Below are 24,980 nucleotides of genomic sequence, written 5' to 3'. Positions count from 1 at the left end.
GACCCAAAAGACCAGTTGCTAGTGAAAAGCTAAATAGATTGTTAGAATTAGACTATTCAGAAGGTGTAGCAGGCAACCACACAGGTGTACCCAGGATGGCTGCTAGCATAGGTTCTTAGATCTACTTTCCTAGGAAAGATAGCTGTTTAAGGGGTCAACAATCTTTTTTAATTGTATTCACTAGTTCAGGGGGAAAGTCAGTACCCTGAACCTCAGAGAAATACAAACAGAACTAATTATATTTACTAGTTCAGGGGAAAAATCAGTTACCTGAACTTCAGAGAAAACACAGAGAAAATACAAGCAGAGAAATAAAGACGGACAGAATGAGACAGAAGGAATGACCGACTGCCTGAATCAATTATACACTTTGCATACATCCCTGGATGGAGAGAGCCTTTACATCTGAGCAGGTGGGGAGTTCTAAACATATGGACACTAATCTTGAGCAGGGAAACAAGAACCTTTTCATAAGCGAGCCCCCAAAGCACAATACCAGCTCAGAGGACATATACACTTCTCAGAGCCAGAAGGCATCACGACTGTCAGACTCAGTGCTTAATTAGAAATTAGCAAAAGGTGTGAAAGCCTTCCTACAAGTAAGCCTCCCCTAAGCAAGTTTGCCTTAATGGGCTCCAGGTGGGGTCTATTAAGGGGGGGAAGATCTTAAATCCCATTAACATTACAGAAGCCATTCTTGATCTTTAAAAAAAAAAAAAAAGGGTTGCCTTGCTCTTCTCGGGAGAAAATGGAGACCTACTTCACACTGGGAACCAAAAAAAGGATTTAATTGGCTGAGACAAAGCAGTATTTTTTTTTTATCACATTTTAAGGGGCTATTATAAGGGGATTTTGGATTTGAAGAATACACTGCTATATAGACTTGCTATGCAAACCTACTATGCTTTAATGAATTGAAGTTTCTCTTATTTTTTAAATACAAATCCCTCACAGAAGCAGCATGAACTTATGTGTTATGTAAGAAATTCTTTTTCTCCAACCAGCACCAAAAGACAGCTGCTCTTCTTAAGGACAGCATCTTCTCCCTCAAAAAAGTCTGGACTAAGAGCTCTTTGGGAGTGTTTACTTCCTGTTGGGGGTGATAGTGAGTCAGCCACAGGACAGGGAGGGGTGCAGACTGCATCCCATCCCATGCTATCCTGACATATCCTGGCATGTCAAGAATATGGGCGTGGAGTAGGGATTTTACCAGAGTGATGGGGAGGGGTGGAGATGAGTAGCTTAAGAAAACGCTGGGCATGTATAAAAAGCTTCTCCATTAGAACAGACTTGCTATTTCATAACCCAGATCATATTTTTAGGTTTGTGTAGTGTTTGGGTTTTTTTTTGGGGGGGGGAGGGGTTGTTTTGTTTTGGTTTTGCTAGGGCTAAGAAATTTCATTTATAGACTGGCTTCTGATCATAGATTGAATTTACACTTTTTCAATTCAATTAACATTTACTAAGCACCCACTACTCGCCAGAAACTGGACTAAACATGTAGATCACCCTGCAAGTGGTTTGTGAAACATTCTATCCTTAAACATGAAGCCCTATTTTTTCCCAAATCATTTTGCATTTTTCAAGTATCTCTCTTTCCCCTTAAGTTACTGCTACCCAAAACATCAATGGATTTTCAGTCATAAATGACAATTCTTCTGTAAGAAGACACGGTGATGACTTTAATAAACATAACCATCATTTTTCCTGGACCTAAGCAGAATCTAGAAATTACCAGAGTCTGTCATAATCATAACAGCACCCCACAAATAAACAGATTGGAAGCTGTGCTGACAAAATAAGGAGCACTCTGCCTCAGGGAAACCAAAGACAGCTAGACTTTAGAATGTCAGAGATTCTAACAAGTTCACTTTAAAGATGATGAAATGAAGAATCAGAGAGGCTGAGCCCACCCTTCCCCAATTCCCCATCCCCCATCCCCCTGCCCTTGAAGGTCACTCAGCTAGTTGGTGACAGAAGGCCAGTTTCCTGGCGCCAGATCCAGTTCTCTTTCTGGATTCTGCTACATAGAAACATCTGTTGATAAACAAAGTTATCAACACACCGACATGTTGGCATACTGAAAAGTCATTATGATTCTATTTCAGGACAAAGAAAGAAACAACCACCCAATACTGGAATGGCTGATATCCTAGGATTTAGGGCATTTTAAGGCAGGAAATAATGAATCTGTCTCTTAAGAACTGATGATAAATCATATTATCTTTCATATGCAAAGAAGACTGACCTACCCTTGGTTTTGATTCTGTTTTACAAGAGTCAGAATGAATTGGAGTTAATCCACCCACAAGACGCTACCTTGTGACAAACTATATGACAGCTGTCTGGGCTTGGGTTCACAGCCCAGCTATGCCAAGTTCAAAAACAGCAACTGACATCTATATAGAATGTTAATGCTTTCTCTGCAACCACCCTGCAGAGCACAACTATTTTTATTTCTATTTTACAGAGAGGGAAGCTGAGGCCCAGAGAGGTTGAAATTACTTGCCCAAGGTCAAACAGTAAGTGGCAAAGTCATGACTCGAATCCAGGTCTTCTGGCTGTACAGTCATTGCTTTTCTCACTATACCACAGCCAATGTTTGGTTTAATTGCCCATTAAGCAATAGGGGATAAACTTTTATTAACCACCTATTATGTTCCAGGCACTGTGCTAAGTGCTTTACAAATATCTCATTTGACTGCCATAATGACTTCAAGAGGCAGGTGCTATTATTGTCCCCCTTTTAGAATTGAGGAAACTAAAGCACACAGAGGTTAAATGACTTGCCCAGAGTCACACAGCTAGTACTGGATTTGAAGTCATGTCTTTCTGACTCCAGACCAGTGATCTATCTAATATGTTAACTCGTTGCCTTTAACCATGAAATAATAATAATAATAATAACTACTAACATTTGTGTAGTGCTATGTGCCAGAAATGGTGCTAAGTGCTTTATAATCATTATCTTCTTGGAGCCTCATAACAACCCTGGAAAATAAGTCCTATTATTATTCCCATTTTACAGTTAAGGAAACTGAGGAAGACAGATTATTAAGTTCCAGAGTCTATATTTGAACTCAGATCTTTCTGTCTCCAGGCCCAGGGCTCCATTCACTGTGTCAAGTTGCTGCCTCTAATCAAATAGACCAAAAACCTATAGATTTTATTTTTAAAACTTATGAAAGTAACCTATAAAAATCTATAATTCTGGATCTAACATCAGTCTTTCTAATTTTATTTTCCTCTATCTCCTAACTTGAATTTCTTTTAGGGTCACTAAGCTAATAGCACAATGATCCAAACTTTAATTTTGCTATTAAACTTAAAAGAACCCAAAGTAGGGCTTAGCACAAACAAACTCACAGAATAGCTCAGGAACTGGAAGGGGTCCCAGAGCCCATCTAGTCCAACACCCTCACTTTATAGCTGAGCAAACTGAAGCTCAGAGAGATTAAGTCACACAGGCAGTAGGCAGCAAAGACAAGATTTGAACCCGTCTATAAAACTGTGATAATAGACCACTTGGGGGAGTGGGAGGGAAGGAGGGGTGTGTGTGAAGATCAGATGAGATTGTTTACTTTGTCAAAGTCAAGTGCTTTGCAAACCTTAAAATGTCCTATAAATGTCAGTCATTAGTATTTGTGTTAGGAATCACATTCTCCTTGCTCTTGTGTTCTTGTGGTCTCAGTGCCTGGCACACAGGCATTCCATAGCTTGTATCTCTTGTTGATGATAAGGATTTTACTATTGGCAATAGGAAAGCCCTTCTTTTGGCAAGTATGAGAAAGGACTTCCTTCCTACTGCATTTCCATTTCAATAAGAGGCAAACTTTCAGTGGAAAAAAAAAAAAAGTGATGGAGTCTGGGGTCACTAGAAGTAAAGGACCTTCCTTAGCTCTTACTGCCCTTCAGATGTGAGGCAGAACCAAAACCCAGCTCCATAAACCACTGAAGGACTCTCTCAACCACAATGAGAAGAATGAAACCTTGGGTCTCTGCCAAGGGTGGTTTCTGTTATGTATAAATTTCAGGAAAAAAAAATTAGTCAATTAATTCCGTTGTCATATTGAGCTAATTAAGTCGTCTGGTTGAAAACAGGAATTAAAACCCACCATGTAGTTACTAGTACTAAGTAGCACTCCTAGGTGGAGAAAACTAAAAAAGTAAAAAAAACGGGGAAAGGCAATTGCAAGTAGAAGAGAAGGGTGAAAAGTGACACCATTCTGGGAGGGCTGGTTTCCTCTCTGGGACAACACTCAGAATCTCAGTTGCTTCCATTTCCCTACAAAAATCTTCCACTCATACCAAGAGAGTAGCCAGTCCCTCCTCCCAAAACCACACAGCTAAATCACATAATGAGTCATGCTGGCCACTTGCAGAAAATAAGGGGGAAGAATGGAGGGGAAGGTGGAGATTTCAAACACCTGTAGTGGATTGTATTTGTTTTAAGCAGCCAAAACCCCAAATTGTAACTTCTTTGTAGAGTCGCTGTGGCTAGGATCTTTTAGGAATGGCTATGGCACAGTGTGCTTTTAGACCGAAGAACAGAAAATCTCAAATCTCCCGTATATGATAGTGTCATATATCAAAGGAAACAGCAAAGCCTCTGAGTCAAGCAAATCCACATGTGACTGGTCTCTTGGGAACAGAGTCATCAGGGATGTTCTTGGTGTGTTGAACCTAGCCAAGAAGAGACTACACAAATCCAACAATTTGGATTTTAGTCAATTTCTGGGTCATGCCCATCAATCCCATCTAGGGGATTTGTTCTTTGCCTGAGTTTACTATCCAAATGGTAAATTGTCTACTGCAATAATCAGTCCTGCCATCAAGAGAGCCGGGAAGTGGACACTTCAGAAAAGTCTTTTCCTTTTTTCAAACTTAACATTTCAAGATCTGCATTAGTAGTCTTTTTTTTTTCTTTTTGGAGGGGTGAAGGCAGGACAATTGGGGTTAAGTGATTTTTCCCAAGGTCACACAGACAGACAAGTGTCTGAGGTTGGGTTTGAACTCAGGTCCTCCTGACTCCAGGGCCAGTGTTCTATTCACTGTGCTACCTAGCTGCCCTAGAAGTCTACCTGAAAGTGCACTTGGACAAGTCCTATTGTCCTATCTTGAACAAGAGTCTACAGTTAGCACATTTACTAGATGCTTGGAAGAAGACACACTGCCTAGGGGCCTCTACTCTCCTTGAGGGCCTGAACTGTTTGTCCTTTTGTCTTTGTATCCCAAGGGCCTAGCACAGTGTATTCACTTATGGATACTCATTTGATTTGAGTTTTCTAATGCTAAGAGAGAGAAGAAAAGCAGTGAGGTTTTCCTCTCTTTACTATGGGTGGTCTGATGTTAGTTCGGATTGTCTGAACAACAAGCATCCAGGCTGTCAGAGGCCAGACCATGCCGTGACTACAGTTTTCTTAAAAATGTATTCTCACCTGGTGGCACCACTCAGCAACGTTGGTGTAGTTTCAGCATGGGGCACAGCCGTAGTTGGCCAGACACCAGGGGAGTTACTGCTGCTACCAGTGTTTCCAGTTTTCTTTTCCTGTTTCTGCTTTATATCATAACTATTTCCAGCAGGCTGTGCTGCTTCTGGTGCAGGAGTCTGTGACACCCCCTGAAATAGAGAGAAGGGTGGGAAAAGCAACAAAAGGGAATTGAATAATGCACAAAGAAAAGCGAGGACATGGGCAGACACTGGTCTCACTTTTGTCAAGGAACAAAGCTTTCAAAGCAAGAAGTAATCCTATAGTCTCTATTCTTGCCCCCCATTAGCAGACAGGAATCATCCATAGGTCTTTGAGCTCCTAGTTATGATCTACATCTATTGGTCCAGGGCGCCCCATGTGTGTTGTTGTTGAATGACTTGTGTCTGGCTCCCCATGACCTCATTTGGGGTTTTCTTGGCAAAGATACTGAACTGGTTTGCCATTTCCTTCTCCAAATAATTTTACAGATGAGGAAACTGAGGCAAACAGGGTGAAGTGACTTGTCCAGGGTCACACAGCTAGTGTCTGAGTTCAAATTTGAACTCAGATTCTCTTGACTCCAGGGCTCAAACTTGATCCACTGTGCCACCTACCTGCCCTAATACATAGCAGAGAGTCTAAAACAGGGCAAAACAAACTTAATTTCTATGATGCCTGGCACATAGTAGGAACTTAATAAATGTTTATTGATTGATTTTTTTCTAGGATGAGTGTTCTCCAACCTTGTTTAGCAGTGCTCTCTCTGATTTCCCAGTCTCTAGACCAAAGGTGGGGAAACCTGCAGCCTCGAGGTCACAGTGGCCCTCTAGGTCCTCAAGTGCCACCCTTTGACTAAATCCAAAGGGCTGCACTTGAAGACCTAGAAGACCACATGTGGCCTTGAGGCTGCAGGTTTCCCACCCCCCCACCCCCAAACCCTGCTAACCTCTGCTCCCTCTCTACCCTGCTCAGTTGTAACAGACCTTTCTGGATCTTGTTAACTGTTGCCCAGCTAGATCTTTTCAATTTGCTTCACTAGACAAGAGATTCTTATGATTTTGACCCCACTTTGGACCTTATTTCCAATTACTGGATTTCTCCCTGATTAGTTGGAATGTAGATTATATCCCAATTTTTCTGCTGCTGCCCAAGCTGCAGAGATCTTTCATCTGGGTTCTGTGAACATTTTTGGGGGGAGGGGGGAAGGCAAGGTAATTGGTGACTTGCCCAAGGTCACATAGCTAGATAAGTGTGTCAAGTGTCTGAGGCTGCATTTGAACTCAAGTTCCTCCTCCTGAACTCCCTCTCCAGGGCCAGTGCTCTATTCACTTTGCCACCTAGCTGCCCCTCTGTGAACTTTTTAAAAAATATTTTTTATAACTGTACTTCAACATAATTGACTTCTCTTGTAATCCTACGTTTTTTATATTATATGTTTAAAAACATTATTCTGAGAAAGAGTCCATAGGCTTTATCAGTCTTCTAAAGGGCTCCATGACACAGATGCAGGCAAAAACTCTTGACTTAAGGTGAAAGGTCAGCATTTATAATGGCTTATCTGGCTCCCCACCCCTTTGGATGCCCAGGTCCCTCTAGGAAAGTCAGTTAATTCCACCTGTAGGCTTAGCCTCACCTTGAAGTCCTGGGATCAGTCTGAGTAGTGCTCCAGAAAATTGTAAGAAGCAATGTGTGTGTATGAGAGAGAAACACACACACAGAATGTGTATGAGAGTGAGAGACAGTGAGAGATACTTGAAGATACTGAACTGGTTTGCCATTTCCTTCTCCAAATAATTTTGGGGGAGGGAGAGGGAGAGGGAGAGGGAGAGGGAGAGGGAGAGAGAGAGAGAGAGAAAATGTGTATAGACGAGGGTGGGAGTGGAATTTCTTCCCTGAGCAAATCTGTTTAACCTTTGATCCTTGCCATCCTCAATCTGGCCCATCCAAATGCTAACAGTAAGACAGTTCACTCTTTCTGGAGACAGTTTAAACATTCTTCCAAACTGTCCTGAGTAACCCTGATTTCACATGCAAAGCCTAAAAAAGGACAAGTAATATCTTCACAGAAGCACAGAATTTAAGATTTGGAAGGGAAGCATCCAACTGGTCTAAACTACAACCTGACACAGGGATTCTTAACTCATCTTTGGGGGTTCTTGGACAGATTTCAGGGGCTCTTTGAATTTGGGTAGGAAAAAATACATCTTTATTTTTCACTAATCTCTAACTGAAATTTAGCATTTCCTTCAATTATTTTAAAACATTATTTGGAGGAGGAGTCCATGGGCTTCACTAGTTTGCCAAAAGGGTCCATCACACCACATACACAGACACACAGACAGACACATACACACACACACACACACAGTTACGAACTTCTGTCCTAAAGGAATTTCTAATACAATTTCCATTTCCCCAGTGAATAGTGGTCCAGTCTCTGCTTGACAACCTCCAAAGAAGGGGAACTCAGGACCTTCCTAGGTTTCCCAACTGTTGAGATAAGGGGTAGACTGAGGCAAGTAGGGCAGAGTCGATGATGGCTGAGGTTGTAAAGTTGAGTGACTGGAATGCCCTCAACAAAAAATGGGGAAATTTGGAGAATGGGTGAATTTAGGAGGAAACAAAAACAAGTTCCATTTAAGACATGCTGAGTGTGAGATAACTATAGGACAGCCAGTTAGAGAAGTTCTGCAGAAATAGGGAATTCTGACCTATCTCTACATCTTTGCATATAGATAGTTGAACTCATGAGAGATAAAAGGAGAGAGAAAGAGAAGGGGGAAGAGAGAAAGAGAGGGAGAAAAGGGGAGGGAGAGAGAGAAGGAAGAGGAGGAGAAGAAAGAAGAATAGGAAGGAAGAAGAAAGGAGAAAGAAGAAGAAAGAAGGTCTGAGGCCAAAGAAGATTAGCATAAAAAACAACATTTAGACAACAGCAATGGAACTGAGAGACAGTGGGATGAAGTAGAGAACTGACCTCTTTTTTTTTTTTTAATTGCTTTTGGAACCTTAAATTGAAGTCGTATTTAATAGAATTCCAGAATGTCAAAATTGCAAAGGACCTCAGAGGTCATCTAATCCAATCCATTGCTGAAAAATAATCCTCTCAACAACATTCCTGACAAGTGGTCACCCAGCTTTTGCTTGAAGACCTCCAGTAAGGGGGAAGACCATTACCTCCCAAGGTTCCCCATTCCTTACTTGCAAAGCTCTTAATTTGTTGGGAAGTTTTCCCTTGTATCTGCCCTACAATTGCCTCTGCTACTTCCACCCATAGTTCCCAATTCTTCTCTATGGGGACAAGAAGAATAAGGCTAATTTGTCTTCCAGGGGATAGTCCTTCACTCAAAGCCCTAAGTCTTCTCCTAGCTAGACATTCCCAATTCCTTCAAATGGCATCAGGGTAATCTTCCAGGTGCTCTCCAGTTTATCAATGTGCTTCAGTTATAAAAGAAATATTCATATTTTCTTTATCAAGTCAATTTGCAACATTAGAACATGAAAACCCATCATTTTTCCCAGTGCTGACCCAGTTGTCCCCTCCATATAGGCCAGAGATTCTTAACCTCTTTTGTATCATGAACCCCTTTGGAAGTCTGGTGAAGTCTATTTAGAATAGTGATTTTAAATTTATAAAAACAAAATACACAGGCTAGGATTACCAAGGAAACAGATTATATCTGAATATAGTTATCAATATATTTTTTAAAACAATGTCACAGATCCCCGACTAAAAATGCCTGCAAGAAGAAACTAATTTTAAACATATTTAACAGTCTAATACAAAACAAATAACAAAGTTGTCTACGTTGAGAGTGAGGAGAGCCACCTGCTTCAAATATGACTGTGAAGACACGTAAATGGCTAAATAAAGCTTTATATAGAGAGAAGAAAAGGTCTTGGAAATCATCTAGTTCATTCCCCTCATTTTTTGTTATAGTTGAGTTGTATCAGTCGTGTTTGGCTCTTTGTGACCCCATTTAGGGTTTTCTTGGTAGAGATCCTGAAGTGGTTTGCCATTTCCTACTCCAGCCCATTTTACCAATGAGGAACCAAGGCCAGCAGGATGGAGTGACTTGCCCAGGGTCACACAGCTAGTAAGTGTCTGAGATTAGATCTGAACATGGTAAGATGAGTCTTTCTGACTCTAGGCCCAGCACTCTAACCATGGTGCCATCTAACTGTGCCTCCTCTGCCCCCACATTTTTACAAATAAAGAAATAGAACTAAGAGAGTTTAAATGACTTCCCAAGGTCACACTGTCAAACCCAAGGTCTTCTGAATTATGCAATTTTTTGCTTTCTTCCATCACGTTATATTACGTCTCAACTGCAAATATAGCGTCTTACACTTGTTTGGGTTAAAAAGATCATTTGCATGTGACCAGGAAGGGAGAAATGTGGAAAGACACATAGAATTGATAGAAGCTAGGTGATGAGAGCATAATTCACTTAGCTCTTAATGCTCCTCCGGATGTGAGATAGAACCAGAGAATGAGTATTCATGAGGACAAGAGGATGTTAGTGGGCTACAAGTTCAACACAAGTTAACAGGCTGATGCAGCAACCCCACAACCTAATGGGAAGCTAGGTTCCTCTTCCTGATAGAATGAAAATGACTCTGGGGTCTGAAAAGTCATGCTATTGAAGCAGAGGCAAGAAGCAGAAAGTCTATGAGCAAGGATGGGCCTGGCCATGTGTCCAACATCAGAGGACATGATTAGCTCAGTAGTAAGAGGACAGATGTCAGACAATGAATTTATTTGTCCTCAGAGGCTCATGAAAGTGTTTGCTAAGGCATGGAGAGGCTGGGATCTGCATTAGTGAAGGGAGTTCCCACATTCTGATCTCTGAAATCACAGACCTGTTAAAAGTCTGTAAAGTAGGAAGCATCCATAACAAAGATAGTTATAGTCCCACTGAACTTGCCTCAGCCAGACTACATCTGGAATAGTGTATTCAGTTCTAGCCACCATATTTTTTTTAAAGGTCAGTGATGATTTTGAGCATGTCCAGTGGTGATCAAGTTGGTGAGAGGACCAGAAACCATGCCATATAAGGATCAGGTGAAGGAACTGGAATGTGTAGCTTGGAGAAAAAGACTTGAAAGGATGCCATAATTGCCTTCGAGTATATAAAGAGATAGCATGTGTTTCAGGGATTAGATTCAATTTTTCTTGGCCACGGAGGGCAGAACCAGGATCAATAAATGGAAAATAAAAGAGGACGATTTCAGTTCTATTAGAAAGGAAAAACTTCCCAACAATCACAGTTATCCAGAAGTGAAATGGCTGCCTTAGGACACAACAGGCTTAGACAATAGGACTTACGTGGTCCAGTGTCCAAATACCACAGTCCCAGAAGCTTTGGGTTTTTTTTCCCATCATGCCATATTGCCTCTCAACTGCAAATATAGAATCTTATACTTTCTTGGGTCAAAACCCCAAAGCAAAAAAAAAAAACAAACCCCCACATCATTTGCATAAGACTAGGAAGGGAGAAATGTGGGAAGATACATAGAATAATAGAGGTTAAGTGACAAGATGGGTAGCTAGGTGGAGCAGTGCACAGAGCACTGGACCTGGAGTCAGAAAGATTCATTTTGAGTTCAAATCCAGCCTCAGACATTTACTAGCTGTGTGACCCTAGGCAAGTCCCTTAACCCGGTTTGCCTCAGTTTCCTCATCTGTAAAATGAGCTGAAGAAGGAAATGGCAAACACCACTGCAGTATCTCTGCCAAGAAAACCCCAAATGGGGTCATGAAGAGTTGGACACAACTGAAAAAGAACTGACCAACAATAACTAATGAGAAGACAATTCCCTCTACAGATAATTCTCATGATCTACAGCCATGGATTGTCCCATTCTTTGTATTTGTATATAGCACATGCCTGCCACCTATTAGGATTCAATAAATACCTGTTGACTGATCGGTTAAACTTCAGGAATTCATCAGGGCCTGGCACATAGAGGCCACCAAATGAATCCTTATTGATTGACTTCCCAGTAGAATCATTCTCTACTCTGAGACCCCAGCCAGCCACCAACTGGATCATTTACACAGCTAAGTCACATGATGCTTTCTGTTGCTAGAGATGAAAGGACCACACCAGGGAAGGAGGCACCCCCAAAGACAACAACATTGATATACGGTTATTAATATAACATTTAGGTAACGTTTGTAAAGTGCTTTAAGGTTTACTAAAAAGGACCTCTTGATCCTTATAACAACCCTCTGTGGGCAGTAGTGATATTTGAATCCAGGTTTCTCCTGATTCCAAGTTCATTGCTTTTCCCATTATGTCATGTTGCCAGAAACTACCTCAGCCAACAAGCACAATCACCTTTCCAAATGCAAAGGCACAGTAGCCAAAAGCAATACCTATTTAAAATGCATACTTATTTGTAAAAGAATATTGAGAAGCACAAAAAGTGATGAGGGCCTGAGCTAGGATGCTAGCCACAGGGGTAGAGAGGAGAGAGATGGGAGGATTGTGAAGGTGGTAGCAACAAGCTTGATTGGATGGAAGCACAGTCTGGACATTGAAAAGTTAAGGTTGGTGGGGCGGCCAGGTAGCACAGCGAGTAAGAGCACCGGCTCCAGTGTTGGGATGACCTGGGTATCGAATCCCGGGCTCAGATCCTTAGCACCACACCCACAAATAACTGGCTGTGCAACCTTGAGCAAGTTACTTAACCCCGATTGCTTTAAAAAAAAAAAAGTTAAGGTTGACTCCAAGGTTGTGAAACGGGGTGACTAGAATGATGGTAGGGTTCTTGTGTTCTTGACAGTTGGGAAATGAGGAAGAAAAATGAATGTGGAATCCAATTGGAATCCAAAAGGCATTTGGTGTTATCAGACTGGAACTCAGAGACAGAGACTAGGACTAGATAAATGTGAGTGATTGACATAGAGATAATAATTAAATCCACTGGAATCTGATGAGATCACCAAGAAAATGAGTATAAGCGAAGGCTCAGGTCAAAGGGGGTGGGGAACCTGAAGTCGTGAGGTCACATGTGGCCCTCTAGGTTCTCAACTGTGTCTTTGACTAAATGTCAAGGCCACAGGTTTCCCACTTCTGGAGGGGGAGGGGGGAGTTTAAACCCACAACTAGGAGCAAGGTACAGATGATGAGTTTACAAATGAGTGAGAAGAAACAACCTGTTAGGGAGGAGGAGAATTAAGAGAGAAGAGTCATGAAAACCCAGAGAGGGGAAAGTATCTAAGAAAAGAATGTGATCAAAAGTGTCAAATGCTGCAGAGAGGTCACGAAGGATGAGGACTGAGAAAAGACAACTGAATCTGGCGATTTAGAAATCACTGGTAACTCTGGAGAGAGCAATTCTAGGTGAGTAGATGAGTCTGGAAACTAGACTGCAAGGGGTTGAAGAATGAAAAGGGAGGAAGTGAGGCAATAAATATAGACTGCTTTTTCTAGGAGTTTGGCTATGAATGAGAGGAAAGATATAGGATGTGACAGCTTGAGGGGATGGTAGGTCAAATAAGGGTTTTCAAGCATGGGAGAAATAAGGGCACATAAAGACTGGATTTAAATGACTTGTATACATTGTTTTCAGTTCCATATGTAATATTTTTACTGTTCTTTATACATAAAAATATTCATGTTATATTTGTGAAGTTCAAAATACCAAAAAAATTTAAATTTTTAAAAAAGATTACATTTAGGAAGAGTGGCACAAAGTTGGGATTTTGTGATAGGACACAAAAATTTTGGAAATTTTGATTAGGGAAATTGTGTGATGGTGAGATCAAGAATATGCTGAGGATAAGATGTGGGTTATGGGAATTAAAGAAATTGATGAACTGGATATCTGAGGAAATATCAGCTCATACATTAATGCATACTAGTATGAGACCAGGAAGTGGAGTGAAGAGAAAGTCTGTGAGTCAGATACTGAATTCCTTGAGAAAGGAAGGAGAATGACTCTTAATAACTTGATAGATAATTGCCTTGAGAAATTTAAATAAGCCTAAAAGGAGATGATATTGCTTAGGGATGGTGGCAAAGGGAGAGCATGGAAATAGCAATGGTGAGAAAAGGGTATGTCTACTCTTGTTCCTGGACTGATGTGTCAGGGACGTGAGAAAAGGTGCGACCATACAAGAAAGGATGGCCAGACATACAGTATCTTCTGGAGGGGAGCCAAGTGTCAGGGAGAACAAGAAGATGAAAACTTGAAACTAATAGGTCTAAAATGAAGGAAAGTTCGTTGAAGATAAAATGGGGGTTATGGAGGACACAAAAGAAAGTAAATATGTGAACCACAATTACACCTAATGAGATATCATAGAGGGCTAGTATTCTGAATTGGGGAAGGGAAGACAGGATGAATACCCATACCAACAAGATGACGGCTACATTGAAGTATGATTGTAACTTTCCATTTAGTTTTTATAGTCATTGAGGAAGATGCTGTGAGATGGATTTTTTCCCCACTTGGTTTTTATTTTCACACATACTTTCACATAACAACTAAGTCAGTAACTCAGCACTGTTCATACTTGATTTATGAAGTTGGTTTTTGCCATGTTGCCATATGGAAATATTTACAGATCTAAATTCATTCCTAGTTTCCATTCATTCAAAATCATATCTCTGTTAAGGTCCTACTATATATGAGGTACTTGCCTAGGCAAAGTGGGGAACATAAAGATGAATTAGATATGACTGCAGTCCTCAAGGGGCTTACAGTCTGGTAGATGGATAAGACATATAAACAAATATCTACAATTTATGGCAAGATATAGTGAGTGTCATAAAAGACATTGGACTGAAGTATTATAGGGATCTGTAAGAAGGAAAGATCTATCCCAATCCAATTTGTACAGACATTTTATAGAAAGACAGGGAAAGATTTTGTGGAATAGGTGACATTTGAGTTGGGTTTTAAAAGACTCAGAAGCCATTTAAGTCAGAGGAAACAGCACATTTGAAAGCACAGAAATGTAAGAAAGTGTAGGGCACTTAAAATGTGGTATGACTCAAAAACTGCCCCAAGAGAGAAAGGAAAAAAACCATCTGGGATTTTTCTCCACCCAGCAAATGTTAAATAACAAGATATTCACAGATTCAGGTATATGGCAAGTTACGGGTACTTGTTTGCATTCCTAGAAACTGGACCAACCTGGGAATCTCCTCCTGGCAAAAATATTTTATTTGGCAAAAAGCATTATGAATGAAGTCAGAATGTCAGAAGTTCAAGAAAATAGAAAAAGCCAGTTCTCATATTCCTTCAACCTACAATGAACATAATTCAACACAGCACAGAGGGAGAGAGAAAGCCAATATTAACCAGATCATGCTGCTATTGTCTTTGCCAAGAGAAAAAAAAATGACCTCATAGAGTCACCCACTCTCTCCATTTCCATATATTATTTTACTTGCCACTTACAACCCCACCTATTTCCAAGAAGGTTTCAGGCAGTTGACAGGTTAAAATACGATTGTTTGTTTATATTTGGACAAGATACATGCTGAAAAAGTGCAAAACAAAGTTCATCTAAGGAAGTGGGTGTACTACCAGGAACCTTAGGACTATTGCCTGGCACTGACTTGGACACCAAGTTTTCGTCCAGCTAAGACATAAAGAGAAACACAATGGGAGACATAATTTTCTTTTTCTGATGAAAGAAAGCATACATTTTCTCCCGGAACTTCACTTTAGCTAAAATTTACCCCAGGGATCCTTATGTAAGCAACATGAAACACCCCGAGGGATAAGTATCACTGACTATAATTTTACAAAAAAAAAAAAAAAAGGATGGAAGAAATTACAGATTCAGCTCCAAAAATTATGGTCATAATAAAAAATTGATTTAATATGATGATAGGTAGGAGGAAGAGGAAGAGAAAGAGGAAGAGAAGGAGAAGGAAAAGGAGGAAGAGAAGGAAGAGGAAGAGAAGAAAGAGGATGAGGGAGAGGAGGAGGAGGAAGAAAACAAGCACAGATAGGGAGAAAGCATGGTTTAATACAAAGCTTTCCCTGATTCCTCCAACTAGAAGTGACTCCTGACTACTGTGACCTCTCCATGACACTTTGTACCTTAAATTTGCAAATAAACAATACAAAATAAGACAAGAATGCATCTGTCACTCTGTCTCTAGCTCCTTCTCTCCTGTTAGACTCAAAGCTCTAGGAAGGTAGAAATTATAAGTTGTTCATTGTTTTGCCTTCAGTAACTTTGAAGAGACTTGCACATATTAAAATGTTTGCTGAATTGAAAGGACACTTGACTGGCTATCAGAAAATTTGACTCTAGCAGGGGTGGGGAACCTGCGACCTGAACGCCACATGTGGCCTTCTAGGTCCTTGGGTGCAGCCTTTTGACTGAGTCTAAGTTTTACAGAAGAAATCCTTTTATCAAGGGGATTTGCTCTGTGACGTTTGGATTCACCCCTGTCTTATGATTGACTAGTGATAGAATATGGACTGGTTCATATTCTATCACTAGTCAACCATATGACACTTTTCTGGGTCTCAGTTTCCTCATCTGCAAAGTAAATGGGTCAGACTGGATGACTACAAAGGTCCCTTCTCACTATGGATCCCAGAAACCAGGCAGTAGGCTCACAAGATCCATTTATACTGTACTATCTCCCATGGATATCTGTAGCTTGAGTATGTTTTGCCTATGGTAATGGCCCCCTATCACCCAGGAATTTGCTGATGCTTTTTGCAAGGTCAATGAAAATCAACCAAATGAGGCAAATTACTAGTTTAATTGTAAAGAAAGGAAGTACATTTATATTCCCTCTAAGAGACTTTGGAGTCAAAGGACTTGTGTTCAAATCCTACCTCTGATCCTTATTACCTGTGTGACTTTGGGGAACCTTCCTGGAACCCAGTTTCCTCATCTCTACAATGAGGAGGATGACTTAGATGGCCTCGGAGGCACCTTCCTATTCTAGATCTATAATCCTAAAGTCACCTCAAACATAAGAATATGAAACAGGTTACCAGAGAGGGCCTTTCTCAAAGCTCTCTCCATGAACATATTCCATTGGTTTGTTAAGGCTTCCTTGGTAAGTCTACAATAAGCTGTAATCGTTCTCTATTGTCTCTAGGATAAAATATAAGCTTATTTGTTTGGCTTTTAAAACCTTCGTAGGGGCGGCCAGGTAGCACAGAGAGTAAGAGCACCAGCCCCAGTGTCGGGATGACCTGGGGATCGAATCAGGGCTCAGACACTTAGCACCCACCCAGAAACACCTGGCCGTGTAACCTTGAGCAAGTTACTTAACCCCAATTGCTTAGGGGCGGCCAGGTGGCTCGTTGAGTAAGAGCACTGCTCCAGTGTTGGGATGACCTGTGGATTGAATCCGGGCTCAGATACTTAGCACCACACCCAGAAATAATTGGCTGTGTAACCTCGAGCAAGTTATTTAACCCCAATTACTTTAAAAAAAAAAAAACAACAACCTTCATAACTCATCCCTGTCCTATCTTTCCTGAGTCACAAAGAATTGAACATGACTGAAATGACTAAAAAACAACAAAAGCTCAGTTTCTTGATCTGTATACTGGGGATATTAATACATCATAGGGTTATCGTTTGAATCAAATGAGTTAACATAGGAAAACAGTTTATATAAGTACTATTAATAATAGTAATAGGCAATTAATAAATGTTTGATTGACTGATACCCAAACAGGGGAATCTCTCCACCTGCCTCACACTAGATATTTTATTCTTCTCTGCCATGTAAAGGGATTAACCATTGACCCAGATCATTCAGGTAAGGGATTCACAGAAGAGGCTTGAGTCAGAAGAAGAGGTTTCTAGAGGGATCAGAAAGAGAAGGAAACAACTTTACTGGGGAGAAGCCTGGGATGTTTTGGTGCAGTCCTGACTGTATCATGTCAAAGTTCTCTTGAGTTCCTCTGTAGAGACAAATATTTGACTTGGAGATCTCAGACAAGAATCACTGTGATAGTAATGGCAATTAAAGATTCCCCTGTATTGGCTTGGTTTTCAAATTGATTGTGTTAAAACCCAGAGTTTGTTAATCCCACCTGTGGGATGGGCTTGTTGATGTGAAAAGAAAGTCCTGAATTGGGAGGAGCTGGTGACGTAGATTTGGAGACACAAGAGAGAGGCGGAAGATTTTTTTTGGTAGCACCTCGTGGAGAGAGAGAGACTAAAAGAATTGCTGGTGGCCGCTTTGAATTGCCCTGGACTTTTGAGACCTGCCCCCTGAGCTGCCAAGGACTGAGGAGACATGGCTGTTTTGCTGGTACTTTGTCTGTCTGTTTTGATGTTATTTTGCCAGATTTGTCCACTGGTGAAAGACTGTCCTGTTGAAGAAGTCCTGGAACCTGGCATTTGGTTAAGAAGGCCTGAGACTGTCCTGCAGACAGAGAGTGAATACTGTCCACTGGTGAGGGACAGTACTGTTGTTGCAGGGGTCTGGAGACTGTCCGGCAGACAGAATGAATACTGTCCACTGGTGAAGGACAGTGCTGTTGTTGCAGGGGTCTGGGAGCCTTTCTGTTGGTTCAGAAGCCCTGAAGAAGGATTTTCTTGTTGTATGTTTACAGAAATCCTGGGAGAGGGCTTTGCTAATGTGTTCAGGGGTTCTAGGACTGTTCTACAGACAGAGGATGAATTCATGAAGGGACTGGCAATGTATCTTATGGCCTTGCTAAGCCTTGTCTCCCCAGGAACTAAGACTGCTGAGAACTTGCCTCGTGTCAAGATGAAGAAAAGACCTCCATTTGGGTATTAAGTGCTGTGTTTAAACTTGATGTAACTCTGGGGTAGATTCAATTGTGATCCAGGGGTGGGGAACTTTTGACCTTTTTGTGTTCTATGGTTGAGCAAATGAATGTATTTTACTTATGTTTGGAAACTAATCTCCATTTGAGAAGAGGGGCTTTGTGGTGGACTTAATTAAGGTATAGCCTAGGGGTGGAGAAGTATTTAGAACAGAGACTTTGTAATTGATTGAATGATTGGAAGGTCCTGGGATGGGGTAGTACTTGGAGATTATTTAATCATACTTAGTAAATACTGTATTTTGAATGATGTCATGTTTTGATCTTCTCTGTTCTGGGTTTGTTACTGAATAAAATAGAGAGCACCTATGCTGGTATTTTGAACCTGGGAAGTTGCCTTCTTTTGGCATTACATTACAATCACACAGGATGAGAGAGCTCAGCTCAGACATCTCATTCCTGCCCTGGCTATGCTATGTTGGGATTTCTCCAACTGAGTTCTCCAACAAGCCTCCATGTTGGATACCTTCTCCTCCTCCTTCTCACCCCACACCCTCCTCTTCTTCCATTTGTGTTCTCTAAGATCCTTGAGGGCAGGGACTGTCTTTCTTATCTCATATTTGTATCCCCTGAACTTAGCACAGTGCTTAGCATATAGTAGGCACTTAATAAATGTTTATTGACTAGTGACAATGAGGATGGGCTCGGATCTACATTGATGGAGGATATGTTTATGAGATCAGGGATCCACTGATGTTTTATGGATACTTCTAGTCTAAAAAGCACAAATCATATGGTATCCTAGCCTGTTAGAGCTAGGAAGAAACTCAGAGAACAACTAGTCCAAGCTCCTTGTTTTACAGATAAGGAAACTGAGACCAAGAGAAGGAAATGACCACCCCCAGTGAAAGGTATGCCCAGGACTTGAACACAGGCCTTCTGATAACAAAATCAGTGCTTTCTCTCCTCTGCTATGTGGGCTTAAAAGAAAGTTTTTGGGGCTCCTCTAGAATAAAATCTTTAGGTCTCTAAGTAACTGGATCACCCAGATCTGTTTTCCAAACTATACACAGGATACCTCATTTCAAAGTAGCTGACAAGGTCTTTGGTTTATTTGGTCATTTCAGCCGTGTCCAACTCTTTGTGACCCCTTTGGGGGGTTTCTTGGCAGAGACACTGGAGTGGTTTGCCATTTCCTTCTCCAGCTCATTTTACAGATGAGGAAACTGAGGCAAACAGATTTGCCTAGGGTTACACAGTTAGTAAGAGTCTGAGATCAAATTTGAACTCAGGAAGATGAGTCTTCCTGACTCCAGGCCCAGTGCTCCATTCACTGCTCTACCTAACTGCACCTCAAGAAACTCCATTAATTCACGATAACTAGAATTCAGTTAGCCTGGGATATTGGAAGGAGAACTTTGGTCCTGTTTCAAATCTTAAATGCTGAAGTGGCGAGAGAATGAGCAGATACCCTCACCTGATAGAAAGTGAACTGGCCACAGTTAGACTCTCTGGCATGTTTGCTGTATAAGCAGATGTCATGTAGAATCATACTGAACAACAGGTCTCAGCATAACTTTGCTATGCCTCTGTTTCTGAGACCTTTCAGAGTGTACAATTCTTGTTTGAGTCCTCCAAGTCAAATATCTGTCTCTACAGAGGAACTCAAGGGAACTTTGACATGATATAGTCAAGACTGCACCAAAATATCCCAGGGTTCTCCCCAGTAAAGTTGTTTCCTCCTCTCTCTGACCCCCCTGAAAACCTCTTCCTCTGACTCAAGCCTCTTCTGTGAATTCCTCACCTGAATGATCTGGGTCAGCGGTTAATCCTTTTATATTGGCAGAGAAGAATAAAACATCTAGGGTGAGGCAGGTGGAGAGATTCCCCAGTTTGGTCATCAATCTGTAAAATGAGGCTGAGAATCCCTGCTGGCTCCCCAAATCAGAATACTAGAAAGATTAAATTGCCTTCAAGGAAAACTATAAAGATCATCATACAACTTAGAGAAGAGTAAAAAATGAATGGCATGATTTTAAAATTTGTTGTGGCGATTCAATAAATGAAATACAAAGAAACATTTTTGATAAAGCAGAGTTGCTGGGATTTTAGAATTCCATATCAATGCTTGATCAAAATTTCTGAGCAATATAATAAAATTTGTTCTTTCACGGTTTGGCAAATGTGAATTCAACTGTCAGCAAAGTTTTTTAAGGGTTTTGTTGTTCTTTAAAATCTTTACATGACCAAGAAAGAAAATGTGATTTTCTGAAAATTAAATAAAACTGCAGAAAAATTAAATTAAATTAAATATTTTCCATAATCCAGGTTCCTTTGAAACAATCCTGGAGTGATTCTGACATGTCCATAAGACCTAAGACAGATGCAAGCAACATATATATTAAGTAAGTAGACCTTTATAAACATACCAAATTCACAAATTTTCTCAGGCAAAAAAAATACAAGAAGGGCTCAAATTAGTGTTTGGGAAATGAAAAGATAGGCATTCTGCTCCTTTCATCCCTGTCCTCTCTAGCCTCATAAAAGTCAGATCTGAAAGAACATTGTCATTTTTGTTTAGTTTTTTAAAAGCATGTTTATGGTTACTAAAGTACAAAGCAATTAAAAGGAATAACTTATAATATTCTGGTTTCATGTGGTAGTCTCTTCCACAAATCTCGAAAAAAAAACAAACAAACAACAAACCTATTTGAATATCTGAGCTCTCTCCTGCCATATTTTCTACAACTCCCATTGAATCTCCCATCCAAGGTTTAACATCCTAGCAACAGCATTGAATGCTGTGGCTTGTATTAGGTTACAAGATTCCAAGAGGTCTGATGTTTCAACATGAACTCGGCATCATTTAAAACAGAAATTTATAGAGTTATCATTTACCCTTAAAAATAGAGGACTGAAGTAAAGAGATAAGCCGGAAAAAAAAAGTCAAATCCCAATGACAAACTTATTCTCAAGCTGCTTCTACAAATCCTTTTCTTCTCTCTCTGTTTTGTTTGATTAAAACATACAGCCTTTTTTGGGAGCAGTTGTTTAAAATATACCAGAATCCTGCCTGAAAGTTGAAAACAATTTTTTTAAAGTTTTGTTAATTTTCCATTCTTAATGACTATACTTTAAAAAAAAAAAAAAGACCTCGCTCCACACCCCAGTTCCCCACAGATCCCACTTATATTACCTCTTAAATTTTTCCCTCCCTGTAGCTCTCTGCATACACACCAAGGCTTTCTGGTTATGTTGACTTGAATGTTCAAATCCGTTAAGATGACCAATTCATTCCCTCTTAGGCAAGCACCTCCTTAACGATCTTCTATGGGGAACAGTGTGGCTGCAGGTGAATGCTGGGAAGTAGACCAAAGGTCATCCCCATGGCTTCAGGAATCAGATTTCAGAAACAACTGCCAAGCTGACCAAATATGGAGGGCGAACACATGTTAAATGTTAGAGGCAGCAGGCCACCCATCATTCCTGTCAAGGGGAGATGAATGTTCCACGTGTGTATAACTTATGAACTGATGATCAAGCAGAGGGACCTATGGGGTCTGTTCAGGACAAAAACACATCACAGTTCAGGGGCAGCTCAGAAGATGCTACTCCTTCAAAATCCACAGCAAGAGCACCCTGCTCTCCTAGCATGACCCAAGGAATGAGAAATGCTCTTTCTTGCTGTGCTGTCTCTCACACAGTAACCCTGCCTAACCCTCTGGCTTCAAGCTCTGGGCTTAACACTGGATTTGACTATTGAACTAGTACTTGGTCCTAGTCCTGGCCCTGCCTTAAGCTAGCTTCTGTGTGATGATGGGCATCATCAGGACTCAGTTTACTTCTATCCAGTATTGTACATTATTGTTATCTGTATATACACTCAATTACTAGACTGAGCTCCCAAGGACAGGAATTATATCTTTATTTTAACCGATCCCCTAAGACAGCATTCTCTGCACCCAGTAGGCATGTGTTTGAGTCAAATCAAAAAGAGAATTTCTAAGCCAATTCTAATGTTTTGTGAAAACTCCTAACTTTCTCCCCAAAAAACTAGCCATTGGGAATAGGTGCCTAACATACAGGAGAGGGCAAAACAGCTTAACTGACAAAGGCACTAGTAAGGATGCAAATCTTGGGGCAGCTGGTTAGTACCAGAGATGGGGGTGGGGGAGGGGAAAGGAAGCACTGAAAGCATTAGTCAGATTGAAATGTTAGACATCCCCAGATGGTCATCTTTCCTCCTTATCCTACCAATAGATCTGATCAACATAACAAAAATCGTGAAAATGGAAAAACTTGGAATTTGGGAGGACACCCATATCTCAAAGTAACAAAACTTGATATGGCCTGATATGGAACTTCTCTGTATATATATTTGTTATTGTTCAGAGATGTATCCAACTCTTTGTGACCCCATTTGGGCTTTTCTTGGCAAAGATACTAGAATGATTTGCCATCACTTCTCCAGTTCATTTTTACAGATGAGGGAACCGAGGCAAACAGGGTGAAGTGACTTGCCCAGGGTGACACAGTTAATAAGTGTCTGAAGCCAGATTTGAATTCATGAAGACCAGTCTTCTTGATTCCAATCCCAACCCTTTGTGCACTATAGCGCTCTCTAGCTTCCCCTTAGAAAGTTATCTAGAGTAATGTCAAACTCAAAAAGAAAGGGTGCCACTCAGTGGTAAAAAAAGGACCCTTGCCCATTGCATATTGACTTAGAAAAACACATTACCATTATCTATGTTATTTTTGTATTTTTATTTCTTTTGCTAAATATTTTACATTAACATTTTTATCTGGCTCTAACTCTGGAGTGTCTGGGCAGCATGTTGGACATATCTAAACTTGAGCACAGAGAGGGTAAGAGATTTGCCCAGCATCACACAAGCAGCATGTGTCAAAAGCAAGACTTGGACTGAGGTCTTCCTCTCTCCTATTAAAAAGAGAAAAAGTCTTCCACTCAGTTATTAAGGATGGTTCCTCTTGCTCCTCTATAGCTATATCACTTACCTCTTTAGAAGCAAGCATACTTAACCTCAAACCATTCCATTAGCTGACTTGGCCCTTCCTCACTGCACATCTAAGGCTACTGAATGCCAATGCAATATGGCAGTTGGTCCTAAGAGGGACAGTTACTGGCACAAAAATCAAAAGGAGTTAACTTTGTGAAACTGACTTTCTCTACAACTTGATGCTGCCTGGCTTTATCTTCCCTCTATTCCTCTTTTCATTAATAATAATAATTGGTATGTAAAATAACACTTTAAGGTATGTAAAGCACTTTACAAATATTTTCTCATTTTATCCTCATAAGAACCCTGGGAGGGTAGGTGCTATTATTATCCCCATTTTATAGATGAGGAAACTAAGGCCGACTTGCCCAGAGTCACATAATAGTGTCTGAGGCCACATTTCAACTGATTCTAAGTCCGGAGCTTTAACCACATGATTCCCTATACAATAATTCCCTATACCTGCCTAAGTCATCTGCCTCAAGAAAAATATTACTTGGGGCGGCTAGGTGGCGCAGTGAATACAACATCAGCCCTGGAGTCAGGAGGACCTGGGTTCAGATGCGGCCTTAGACACTTGACACAAAAAACTAGCTGTGTGACCTTGGGCAAGTCACTTAACCCCAATTGCCCTACCCTCCCCCCTCCAAAAAAATATATATATATATTATTCATTCAAATAATTTGCCTCACTACTGTTGTAACTCTTTTTTCCTGTGGTTGTCTGAGAGTCAAGAGAGTGCATCCAAACAAAGTAAGTTTATTTTGCAAATGATTAGCACTATTGAACGACGTGTACACACAGGTCTTAGCTATAAGTTCATATTCTTATGCAGCCAAAGCCTCACAAATAATAAACGCATTTGGTAAAACAGAAAAACCAAACCTCATCAATCTTTCCCAATGCGGCCAGCTCTCTTTGTTAACATTCATTCTCAGAGCCAGAAGGACTCTTTCTTCTTTAGCACTGTGGTCCTCTCTTATACACTCATGTTTTACATTGTTATTAAAGACACAGCATAGGGACAGTATTGCCAGGGCCCTGGGTTCCAGTGCTGTCAGGACATTTACTAGATGGGCAAAGTCACACTCATTCTGAGCCCTCCCTACTTCCTCTGGAAAAAATGAGGCAAGACAATACATCAGCTACCTCACTTGAGTTGTCATGAGGACAGTGTGAGCCTTTGAAAGTGCTCTGCCAAGAATTATTATAATCATTCCTGTGCAACCCCTGGATATGATAGGTCCCTTTCCTAGATTATAAATTGTTCTTTTTGACTTGCCTTTGATAAACTTTGGGGGCATTTAATTAAAAACCAGACTCTCAAAAGTCATCATTGTTAAAAGGTTAAAAGATTTTGCAATCCAGGTTCAGGATTCTTCAGGATTAAACTCAGTCTCAATCTGTTCCTGGTTTCACATACTACCTCTCCTCCCTCAGAGACAGAGGACTCTTTGAATTTGAGTTGAAGGGGCGAGGACAGAATTGTGATGGCTGGGAGGAACAGGTACACTCAGAGACAAAGCAACCGCCTCAAATGGGGCAAGCAAGTCACATAAACATCTCCTGGGCTTGTCAAAATTCTCCTGAGTTCTACTTCCAGGTGTAATCTTTCTCTATTAACTAGTTTGCTGTGCTCATCGAAAATAAGCCTACTTTAAGACTTTTCATATGTTCAGTCTTACAGAGAAGTTTGTTTCTGTTTCTAAACATATTTTCCCGAACTTTCCCACAGTGATAGAAAGAGCATCA

At 40.7% G+C, this 24,980-nt stretch overlaps 1 protein-coding gene across 15 annotated transcripts in view; it reads right to left on the bottom strand.

Annotated features, from left to right (window-relative positions):
- TACC2 (transforming acidic coiled-coil containing protein 2) overlaps positions 1 to 24,980 on the bottom strand; it is a 308,555-nt gene that overhangs the window by 240,754 nt on the left and 42,821 nt on the right. For all 15 annotated transcript variants that reach the window (XM_069099132.1, XM_069099136.1, XM_069099131.1 and 12 more), the window contains one exon: positions 5,439 to 5,620. In XM_069099132.1, the coding sequence (XP_068955233.1) occupies positions 5,439 to 5,620 (182 nt within the window). The remainder of the gene's footprint in view (positions 1 to 5,438; positions 5,621 to 24,980) is intronic.

This window comes from Petaurus breviceps, unplaced genomic scaffold, assembly GCF_028583685.1.
Source record: "Petaurus breviceps papuanus isolate PSGF00001 unplaced genomic scaffold, PetGlider_PUasm1.0 37, whole genome shotgun sequence".
Taxonomy (NCBI): Eukaryota; Metazoa; Chordata; class Mammalia; order Diprotodontia; family Petauridae; genus Petaurus; species Petaurus breviceps.
This window is presented reverse-complemented; position numbering and strand designations above follow the sequence as displayed.